This window comes from Vigna unguiculata, chromosome 5 (genome assembly GCF_004118075.2).
Source record: "Vigna unguiculata cultivar IT97K-499-35 chromosome 5, ASM411807v1, whole genome shotgun sequence".
Classification (NCBI taxonomy): Eukaryota; Viridiplantae; Streptophyta; class Magnoliopsida; order Fabales; family Fabaceae; genus Vigna; species Vigna unguiculata.
The window spans coordinates 43,684,610-43,696,228 of record NC_040283.1 but is presented as its reverse complement, the minus strand read 5'-3'; the positions used below and the strand labels follow the sequence as shown (position 1 = coordinate 43,696,228).

The window sequence follows — 11,619 nt, the reverse complement described above, 5'->3', positions numbered from 1 at the left end:
ATGATTGTGAAATCACTAACTTGCAACCACAGCATTTGCTTTATGAAATTTAAAATATGTGAGGCACGTCATCATGTTCCCACTAGATTCTGTTCACATTATAACAGTAGTGAATTTGCATTTATTTATCCTGAAGATGTTGCAGTACTCAGCATAGAAAGTGACCCTTTTGTGATAATGAACTTGACAATAATACTGGCTTCAACTTCAATCAATATAAAAGTCAAGAAATGCTCATTACCATATTCAACCTCTTCTAATGCAGCATAAAATAGTGCTGTTCAGCATATGATATGAAAATGACCAGCTTTATTTAAAATTGCTTCTGGAAAAAGGTTACTTACTTAACACAGTCTAAAACTTTTACTTGAACATCCACAGTTTTCTCAGCACTGTTTCTGAAAGAAAATACATGCAAGTAGCAACAAAAAACTATCTTGTGTACAAGTAGGTTACATGTTTTGGTCCTTTGACAGATACTAACCAAATAAAAGGCATCTCTACTTAAGTTGATTAACAATGGTGGAAATAAAATAATAGACCTTGGTGACATGAAAGGAAACTCTTGTTATTCCATTCACACCAAAACTATATATTAATAATCATGTCAACCTTCTATATATATTAAGATCAGACCTCTAACTAACCAAGTTGTAACTATGAACGCTATGGATGCAATTCACCAAGACACACCGTCGTACATCAATGATTTTGAGCTTTATGACTTCGTTGACAATCCAAATTTTGATCAGTTCATCAATTTGATCAGAGGGGAGAATGAAGATGCTAACTGTGACTTTAGTTCTGATCTCATCACTGATTGTTTTGTTAACAATCAGCTCCTTCCATGCCCTGCAAACCCTTTTGATCAGAACTATAACAATGCTGTGAATGTCTATGATCAAAGCTCCACGTTTAGCTCCTTTTCATGCTTTGATGGGGAGATAAAGGGAGAAGGAGAAGGAGAAAGAGAAGAAGAAGAAGAAGAACACGATGGAGAACATTTTTCTGAAACAACAACGACAACAACAACGACCAAGAACGATGATTCCAAACCCAAACTGAAAAACGACAGGTCTAAGACTCTCATTTCTGAGAGGAGAAGGAGAGGCCGAATGAAGGAGAAGCTTTACGCATTGCGTTCTTTGGTTCCCAACATAACAAAGGTACGTGTCCCCATTTCGATTAATTAAGCTAGGAAAACTGTTATTATAAAGTCTAATATAAGAGGGTTGCTTGAAACTAAGAACATATGTTAATAAAGTTTTGTTTGGAAGAATTTCTCTATAAACACATGAAGGTAAAATTAACTAAGTTTCTTACTTAAACTATGCTTTTCCTGTAAGTGTTTGTTTATGTTGAAATTTGTCCAAAGGGAGTCTAAGACTAGCATGATTTTTATATTTGAGAGTGAAATGTAATTGATATAGCTATGTACACAGATGGACAAGGCTTCCATAATTGGAGACGCAGTAGCATACGTGCATGAACTTCAAGCTCAAGCTAGGAAGCTGAAGGCTGAAGTTGCAGGACTTGAAGCATCTTTATTAGTGTCTGAAAATTATCAAGGATCAATTAACAATCCCAAAAATGTGCAAACTGCAAGGAATAGTCATCCAATCTGCAAGAAGATCATGCAGGTAGGTTTGATTAAGGAAATTCCTGATATAACTTAACTCCATAATTTTTTAGTTAGTCTTTCTATATGTACATTAATTGCTGCAACAATTTCTGAATGCTTGTTTGTAGGTGGAGATTGTGCAAGTGGAGAAAAGAGGGTATTATGCAAAAATAGTGTGCAATAAAGGAGAAGGAGTGGCTGCATCGTTGTTCAGAGCTCTTGAGTCTCTTGCAGGCTTTAGTGTTCAGAATTCAAACTTGGCTACAGTTTGTAACAGTTTTCAACTTACATTTACATTGAATGTGAGCCTTTTTCCTCTCCTTTCGAATTGAATAATTCTGTTTCGTTTAAATATTGAGTTATTATTTTTGGTCACAGATTAATTCATTGGTGTGTTGAAAACAGATAAAAGGGTCTGAGCCAGAGATTAACCTGCAAAATTTGAAGCTATGGGTGACTGGCGCTCTTCTGAACCAAGGTTTTGAATTCGTGGCATCTTTTTCTGGTTGAGTTAATGCACCGAGTATGACGTGTTCCATTTAAGAGATTGTGATGAACCGTGAAACAATACAAAATGGACGCCACAATCTGGAGCAAGTATGAACCTCCTACACCATCAGTATGATAATAGTAGTATGATATCACATGCTATAACCACCACAACACTTCGTTCTGTGTAATTCTTCAATTTTCAGAACAAATAAAAACACTACAGAGACTAGAAAAACACGAAACCCTACAAACACAAGTGTTCATAATAAGTTATTTTTAAAATTATTTCGTGCTACAAAGAAAATCGTTCGACAGAGACTGGTAGAAAAGAGTAGTGAATATTCACACATTCGAAAATGTGCACCAGACGTTTAATATAGTTAATGACTTCTAAACATCATTAATCATTAGCTATGAGTCTATTATATATTTCAATAATGATACTATTAATCACTAATTTCATACCATCACTTTGTTTAACCACCAGTGAATCTTCAACCACTTATAAAGTAAAGTTAACTCTGTTTACATATTATGTAATTTAATCACGTATGACAATTATCATCTAATGTTATTACGGTTGACAATATTATAAACTTCTAAAGTAACTACCATAAAATAATTCAATGATTTCATAACTCTCGTGACATTACTCTTTTAGTCATATATAATTACATTTAAACTTTTTTTGTAAAATAAAATCAACCATGTCAATACATTTACTTAGTCACATTTTTGGATGGGTGCACAACACTTGGATTTACGTTGATCTTCATTATTTTATAAGGAAAAGAAGAGTAATTCTAAACACCCCGGAATAATTCGCGTATAAAATTCACCCAAAAAATTATGAATCATTTTCAAATTCGAATCCCAAGAAAATTTATCCACTCTACAAAATTTACTTCATCCGATTTTGAAGGTTGGCATTCTCTTTAAACCTTTGTAATGCAAAATGAAGAGAAATAAAATGGAATGACTTACTTTTACAAAATAAATGAGCGAAGATGTTAAAAATCAAGAAATAAAATAAAACGAGCAATGCTTCTAACCCTACGGACTAAAACGAAAGTTCAGTCGTAAAATTACAGTTTGTTTGTTCTCCAGATGACGTAATGCGTAAGCCAACAGTTTCAAGAACACTCGATTTTAGGCTTTCACAGGCTTCAGTTCAACCATTTTTCACCACCTTGGTACACCAATGAGCACGGTATTTTCCTGCCTAGTCCACGCCTGCTCCTTTTATCCTTTGGTGCTTTTGTCATAATAGTGAAATGCACACGGTCAATATCAATGCTCATATACTGTGGTTCACGTTAAAGAACAAGATCAGTACAAAGATATCAGTGAGTGTCCTCGTTATATCATCTTCTCCATCCATCCCATCCTATCTTTCATCACCTACTACTTTGAGGAGCATCACCTGCAAGCAAACTTCGTCTTCATAGTAAGTCTCTATCAGTCGAATTGAAAGTCTACATTTCGAAGATTTAGTGACAAGGACATGACCATAAATAAGTAACATACATATACAAATAAAAACACAGAAACGAGGCCTGTATTTTGGCCCAAGAATTATGTGAAAGAGATAATGAGATTCTTTTATAGCGTATCAAGAGTTACTCCTTAACATCATATTCCAGTAGTACATCAATTAATGGACTTCAATCTAAATTCAAGAGTTGGTTATGCAATTAGCTGTGACACGTGCAAATATAAGCGATCAATCAACACTTACCTCTACTTTGCATGACCTAACAAACTGTACAGTTTATTTGCTTATTTATATTATTTTGTAGTTCTATACAATAAGCTGCACAATATTGGTAGAACGGACGTATCAACTATTCAAACTAAGATAAAGATCCAAGCAGACCCCACAACAAATTTACCGTCAAGAAGGCTAAAGAGAAAAAGGATCATAACAAATGAAGTCTTTTTTAAGAGAGGACACTAAAGATAAATACGAAAACAAATAAGGAACTGCGTCCAGAAAGCATAGTCACATACCATTACTGCGACCATGATGATTCTCTGGTAATTGATGCACATAGCTCAGGCTCCTTCTAATCATGGAGTGCTTTCATTTGTAAAGGGGCGATATCATCCAAATTAATCCAGAGAGCAATAACTGAATCATGAATTTGCAGATACCCACATGAGATACAAGAACGTACGAAGAAGCTAGAAAGCGTACCACAGAGCTGCAAATAACCAAGTGGCCAACAATTGCACCTAATTAAAAGGGTGGAGATTTAAGTACAAACAATGTACAAAAGAAAACATCCATGTTACCAGTTCATGCCTGAGTAATGAACTCCACTAGTTTCCATTACATCTCAGTAATTCAATTGCAGAACATATCCATCATCCACAGAGTTACGTATCCTGCACACATCTCCAATCCCAGCAAAGTCACAAACTCAATTATTTTATGCAAGACAATATTAAACTGTAATCAGCATTAATAGCCTAATTTTTTACCCAACACATTCACCGATTAGTTTTAGACCTTCAAAATTCATAGATAATCTCTATAAGCAAAAAATATGCTATAATATAGCTAATATAGAGTGAAGAAAACTTTACAAATCGGTTTTAAAGGTACCGACTAAAGTTTAATCACAACTTGCAAATATTCTGTCAAGAACACACGAAGCAAAAAAAAAAAAGAACACTTGTGAGAAGGTTTCTGCTAGTTCTTCAAAGTAGATAGACATGCGGTAGCCTGATTATCAAGACATTCTAGCACAAGTTTTTCACTAGACGGGACCCTGCCACAGTATACTCTTGCCAACTATGATCTCATATACACTTTTTACCTTCCTCCATCAGATGTACCAAGGGCTTCTTTGAAAGGGCACACAATATAATTTGTTTCCTTTAGTATAATGGATCTAGTTTCTGTACTGAATAACTATAGCAAGGTGCATATTTTTGCCCATTAAATTTCCAAAATATGATGTTAGCTAAAAGGAAGAAAGAGGGGGCACAAGCTGCACCTGAGTTTTCGAGAAGCTATTGACATTCATTCCTTTTCAATCTTGGAACGCCACTCAAAATTTTAGTAAGCTTTTACTGTGCTTGATATCCCTCATCACTGTTCCACTTGGACAAGATCTGCAGTACTGTGCCCTTGGCGATCCAGGCAGTCATTTCAGGCTGCTGTTCGAAGGGGTTAAGAGGATGTTTGTTGCCATCTTCAAGCTGGACACCATACACAAATGGTAATTTAAGTGTCAGGAAGCTCTCTGGTGGCAAGATCACCTCACATCCAAGACTAAACTGCAATTTTTTCTCACGATCTGGAACTGAGGGAGGCAAGCATGATGTCTACAAGGTCAAAAAAGCAAGACACAATTGAGCAGATCAGCAGATTTATATAACTTGAAAAGTACAAACACCAACAAGGTTGCAAAATTTGGAGGGTTGGTTTCGTTTTAGATATCGACATTGATTTAGAAAGATTCAAGAAAATATTAAATTAGGGGAATGATATATATATATATATATATATATATATATATATATATAGATAGATAGATAGAACTACTTTGGTTTGAAGATAAACCATTCTCGTTTCTTAAATGTGTGTGTGTGTGCCTGTTTTGTGGATCTCATACCTAGACTGAATTCTACTCGACTTCTCTCAAAATCAATTTTACTCACTGCAAAATTGATTTAAAAAAAACAAAGATTATTCAAATGATCTTGAATACTGCACAAAGCAATTCTCCCTTCCTGAAAAGTTGATTTTTTTCTTGAACAAACAGCTATTAGTCAAGCATCAGCGCATGACAGCCATATAAATTTAACTCCAATAGTTAAACAATTTCAGAGATGGCAGCTAAAATTCACAGGTAACTTTAAAGGCTTTCAAGTTCTCTGTTGATTGTACTTGTACAACATTTTGGTAAAAGCAATACCAGCAATTACAAAGATGAAACAAATGGTGAGAGACAAAATGCTACACATATCAACAAGCTTGGCCTATAGTACACAACAGAAGTTAGTTCCCTCACATCATAAAGCATCCATTTGTTGAGCAGTTTAACTCTATGCATAAAGAGTAGGCTTTTTAATTATGCAAATTATCTATTGTTAATTTACATTCAAATATTTTCAAGAGCTGCACAATGGAAGAATAAAGGCATACCTCAAATTGTACAACAGGGCATGATGCTAGTATCACTGGAAATGCGGGTGTCACCTAAAAAAATATTCATAGATTAGTTTGCCAATTTCATAATAATTTAAAAATAAAAGGATTAAACTCAACAGTCAACATTAATATCAAATGGCACACAAACATAGACCAGCTAAATATATATGGATGAGTTGATTACCCTAGAAAATGTCATATTTTTAACATAATGCAAATATGTGAAAAGTGAAGTTCATAGACAAAGTGTAAAAGACAAACAACCATAAGGAAATTTGTGCAAAACTGTAGGCTTATAAGAAAAGAAATCAGAAGAATAAAATGACATACACACTCCAAAATGCATTTTATTATTAACGGAAAAGAAAATTATCATGCTAATTGAAACATAATTTAATTCTTATACATAAAGTAAACTCCTACCACAAAAATTCTTTTAAGCTGTGAGATCCCACTTGCAAACTTAACCTTTGGTGTATCCTTGTTATTCCTTGAAAGCTTGCAGTGAGGACAGATCATGTAGATAGGCAAGTTTTGATTCAACATGGAGCATGCAAGATCACCACCATCCATGCCAATAGTTTGAGTATCTCCTCCAAAATCCTTCGTAAGATTCAGGGGTTTTGCGAATGTATTTGTTGAAGTCAAATTATATTGCTTTAGCGAAATGTCAGTATGTATTAATCCATCTGAATTTGAATCACCATTAGGAATCATTTCATTAGATTTGTTCACATCTCTCTCCTTATTTGAGGCTGCAGAAAGAATTTCATTTGAGCTTCGATGGACTTTGTTCCAGGAAGCATTCTTGCTTACTTTAGTATGACCTGCCTGATTTATTCCAGAAGGCTCCATAGAAGATACATGAGATTCTTCCGATGATGAGTATGAAGATCCAAGTTTGGAAAGATGTTCTGCATTCAACAGAAAACGGTGGCCACGGGGGCATTCATGCTCAAATCCAACATATACTATTACATGCTTCAAAGAATGTGATTTGTTCCTTTCAACATCATTCAAGTATACAGGTAATACATTGTTACCAATCCGCAAAAAAGGATCACTGTCCCTGCTGATATTGTTGCCATTAGCATCAACATGTCCCTGAGTAGATGAAATATTTTGAGATTTTTGAGATAGTTGATGATCAATGGCTGCATTAACCTGTTCAACAGTCTGGTTACTAGACCTGCTTTGTTTGATACCCTTTTCTGAACCTGGTGTAGGCAACTTCCTTTGTTGAAGAGGAGGGAATCCTGAATCACTGGCCGTAGATCCAGCAACAACCTCAGAAAAAGGTTTTTTCATTTTGAAAATAGGGAAACCTCTACCAAAACTTATCTTTTTATCATCAACCTTCATGACATCTAAAGATGTTCCAATGTCTTCCACTCCGTTCAGCACAGCAGGGTGTGCTTGTATAACCCGAGTTTTCTTTGCATCTGCAATGGATTCAACCTTGGGTGCCCTAATTACAGAGCCTTGCTTCACTATACTCTCTGAAGAACCATTTGGTATTTTCTTTTTCTCTAGGTAAATTGTCCATTTGAAAAGAAATTTTTCAGTGGCAGAAAATCCACTTTGAAGTAAGCCTCTAGAAGATTCATAGTAGCTAGCACCCCCAATACGAAGCAAACTCCAAGCAGAAGGTTTAACAGGCCCTGCAACTTCTGTTTCTGGTAATTTGACTGCAGGAAGTAACTTATCACAGTCAGAGAAGCAACTGTCATCAGCTGATTCAAAATCAAAAGGATCAGGACGTAACTGTCGGGAACGCCCACAAGCACAAGCATGAAGGAAAAAATAGCCACTTGAATGTGGCCTGGGCGAGGCTCCTAAATCTGAATTACTGGTTTCAGCATCATACCTTTGGTGCATGCATGGGTTTCCTGTCAAACTAACAGCATCACATAGTTGCCTTCCTGATTTCCATATGGAAGTGCATTCATCTTCCAATTTTTTTGCAAATAGTTCCACTGAAGGTCCTTTCACCATTGAGCGAAATGCATTTAATGCTTTATCTAAATGGACCACATGTTGTGAAGTAGGATAACAAGCAGGCAAGTCTTTCAAATAAATTTCCTTTGCGGCTGGAATGGCTCTTTGGCACCACATAGTCGAGAATTTAGTGTTCAACCCTCTACCACTTTGTAACCAAGCTACTGCAACATCTAAAGGATTTGTACTCTTCAAAGATCCTTCCGCTGAGGATGAAACAGTATTCCGAGAATGAGGTTTTCTTTTGACAATATCAAATTCATCCAGGGAACCACCTTTTGCACAGAGAACTCCACTCAAGATATGACGACTAGAAGATAACCAAACTTCAAAATTTGGAAGATCAGGAGTACTAAACGTTTTTCCAGATGCAGCTGAAGCAGCAGCTGCAGCTGCTGCAACAGCAACCATGCCAACACCAGCAGCTGAGCCACTGTTGGAATTAATTAGTCCCCCTCTACCTCTCAAAATATCAGATTGCCTGTAAATGAACTCCTTAACTGATATTAAATCTTCTTTGGTTGCACTTTGACTATGGCTTTCAAGCAAAAGGGAATCTGAAGTTGCTTTCCCATTTAACACATCGTCAACAAGGCCACTGGCAAACTCAAGAGACTCGCCTCTTTGATTTGAAAACCGGTCTAATAAGACAACTGTTCTAGATGCATCAAGTGAAAACAAAGGAGCAGAAGTTGAGGAACCCGCAGTTCTTATGCCAGGATGAGTTACTTCAGGACCTGATAACGTCCGGCATTTCTTCACCAGAAAGCGAATTTGTGCTTCAAGAGATGACTGTAGTTTCTTCCTAAATCCACCTTCAGATCGACTTGCAGGGCGTGCCAGCACTACTACCGAACCAGAACCTTTAGCAGACAAGTTTCCCTTGGCTGCTCCACTCAAACTAGACGACTGACTAAGTGAAGTACTATCTGAAGTATCCTCCCCATTTGCACTGGAATTACATAAACTGGAGAAGTCATCGATGAATACAAACAGGGTGACAGGTATGCACTGTCCTGGAAACAAAGAAGCATAAGAACCTAAACCTGACATGAGAGATATGGCCGACACATTGCGACTCAAGTTACCACCACCTCTACCTGGAGAAGAATTGTTTGCTGCTGAAGCAGGTCTAGAGGACGGTGAAGGGTGCGATCTAGCCGGCAAAGGCGGCATAGTTTGGGATCTAACAAAGGGAGCCATTGCATGCTTAGCTGATTGCAGCACACGAAAATTCCTTAAAATCCTAGAACCAAAGTGTGACCCCTCCTGAATATATATAATAACATGACAAACCTGCATTTCTAAGACGTCAATCACACCATCAACCACGCACAATTTAAAATAAAAATAATACAGACCACGCACCCTGTAATTTCACAAAAAGCTAACAACAACAGTAAAATTCAACATACTAATTCACCGAAGGTTAGTGTACTTATCTCTTTCACAGTGTAAATCGAACTCTAATCCCACATACTTTCATTACATGAATATCAAAAACATTACCAGACCTTCTCTAACTATAATTTATCCTATACGATTAGGTTATTGATATTGTAAAAGTGTACATAATAAAATGTAAGGTATTTATAATAGTGAAGAAAATGACATACAGAGAACATGAAAAGCATTCCCTGGAGGTCGCCGAACTCGTGCTCCTCGACGGCGGAATCAAATCCCGGAGGCGCAACGTCCGCAGCCGGGTGAATAGCGGGACAGCGAGTGGAAGAGAACTGAAGGAACAAAATCCCTCTCTCGTGGTCGTGGAAGTAGCTGATTCTCCTCCGCTCGAACCACTCCCTCGCCTCCTCATCGTCGACGAGGAGCGAGGCGTCGAGATTACCGGAGGCAAAGACGTTGGAGTCGATGACACGGTCGAGGAGCTGCGCGGAATCGTCATGCCGTCGCGCGACGAAGCCGACAACCACCACGCCATCGGAGGCGCGTGTCAGCGGCGCCTGCGACGGCGCCGGCGAAGGATGATCGGAGGACGAGGGCGAGGGAGAAGACGGAGGGCGAATGAGGACTCGAACGGGTGACGGCGAGGGAGAAGGGTTTCGTTGCTCCATCTTTCAAATGTCAATGCCTTCTCTTCTTTACTCTGCAAGATTTCGATTTCCAGCTTCATCCCATTCTTCTTCCCTCTTTTTTTTTTTTGCTTTTTCTTTTTTGTTTAAATTGTGTTTTTGTTTTCAGGAGTTGGTTTCGCAAGATGCACTTGCATATATATAGAGAGAGAGTAGATAGATGCAGTGCGGTGTTTGAAACGTGGACTTTGGAGTTCTTCGGTTGGAGTTTGGTCTTATGGCTTCAACTCGACTCAAAATTCCAAGTCATTGTGAGAAAACTGAAAAAAGTATTTACAATATCTGATGCTTATCTATCAAATAAGACTTTGTTAACAGTGCAGTTATTATTTTTCTACTCTCTAATCTCTAATAATTTTGCTACTTTAATTATGGAACTACATCATTTTTCTATAAAAATTCATTTTTATTTATTCAGCATTAATCAACAATATTTATTTATTTGAATTTAACTAATAACAATATATCACCACCAATATCTTATTATAACAAAATTTTGTAGAAGTTAAATTTCTAATAAAATTCAATGAAATAAACAATCAAAATTTCTCTCTTTTCTCTCTCTCTATATTTTTTGGTAAGTGATATTTGTAAAATACAATTTTTTTAATCTGTAGTTGGGCGTTACAAACCTGAGATTTAAATCATTTATATTGTGAAAAAAGTATTCCCATTTATATTGTGAAAAAATTATTCTGTATATCATACAAAAATACTTTTGCATCCCATTTAAATTTGTATTTGAAAACAAAAAATTTCTGGACCAATAATGTTGTGATTTTAATTAAAAAAATCACATAAAGTGTGATTAAGGGTGAGGAGCTAGCCTTAAACTCTATTTAAATAATTTGATGATAAACAAGAAGAATTTTTCAACTCGCTTGTGTTGATATAAAGATCAACATTGATAATACTTTTTAATTATTTTAATTCAACTTCGTCTATATCAGTTTCAAATTTACTATCATCTCGCTCATACATATTCACATCAAGATCAATATTGATTACACTTTCTAATTATTTGAATTCAACTTCATCCAGACCGATCTCAAATTTACTAATTGAATTCAATAAGATGATTTTATTCATGGTTTGCTCGATTTCTTATTGTTAAAAATATTTACCTAATATCTTTTTTATTTAAATTAGTTTTTATGAAATATTTTGTTTTTATCTTTCGACCTTAAAAATTAGTTATTATTTTATAATTAGGAAATGAATATAGAGATATTATAAATATTTTATATTCTCCTACC

The 11,619-nt window shown here is 36.1% G+C and overlaps 2 protein-coding genes across 11 annotated transcripts; one reads left to right on the top strand and one right to left on the bottom strand.

The window, feature by feature from the left end:
- Nucleotides 1–630: 630 nt before the first annotated feature.
- LOC114185636 (transcription factor FER-LIKE IRON DEFICIENCY-INDUCED TRANSCRIPTION FACTOR) lies at nucleotides 631–2,364 on the top strand. Of its 2 annotated transcripts, none has more exons than XM_028073488.1 (4): nucleotides 631–1,166; nucleotides 1,443–1,640; nucleotides 1,750–1,923; nucleotides 2,000–2,092. In XM_028073488.1, exons 1-4 carry the CDS (start codon nucleotides 660–662, stop codon nucleotides 2,018–2,020), a joined length of 900 nt encoding a protein of 299 aa, XP_027929289.1. In that variant the 5' UTR covers nucleotides 631–659; the 3' UTR covers nucleotides 2,021–2,092. The 2 variants fall into 2 exon arrangements, with proteins under 2 accessions (XP_027929289.1, XP_027929288.1); XM_028073487.1 differs by having other exon boundaries at nucleotides 633–1,166; nucleotides 2,027–2,364.
- A 596-nt stretch (nucleotides 2,365–2,960) lies between these two features.
- Nucleotides 2,961–10,570, bottom strand: LOC114183788. 9 transcript variants are annotated; one of them, XM_028070929.1, is made up of 8 exons: nucleotides 9,890–10,568; nucleotides 9,374–9,569; nucleotides 6,699–9,289; nucleotides 6,270–6,323; nucleotides 5,116–5,446; nucleotides 4,409–4,501; nucleotides 4,124–4,317; nucleotides 2,961–3,536 (listed from the first exon to the last, which is right to left on the bottom strand). In XM_028070929.1, exons 1-5 carry the CDS (start codon nucleotides 10,343–10,345, stop codon nucleotides 5,189–5,191), a joined length of 3,555 nt encoding a protein of 1,184 aa, XP_027926730.1. In that variant the 5' UTR covers nucleotides 10,346–10,568; the 3' UTR covers nucleotides 2,961–3,536; nucleotides 4,124–4,317; nucleotides 4,409–4,501; nucleotides 5,116–5,188. The 9 variants fall into 9 exon arrangements, with proteins under 9 accessions (XP_027926730.1, XP_027926722.1, XP_027926726.1 ...); XM_028070921.1 differs by having other exon boundaries at nucleotides 4,409–4,511; nucleotides 6,699–9,569; nucleotides 9,890–10,570; XM_028070925.1 differs by having other exon boundaries at nucleotides 4,419–4,511; nucleotides 6,699–9,569; nucleotides 9,890–10,570.
- Nucleotides 10,571–11,619: the final 1,049 nt, after the last annotated feature.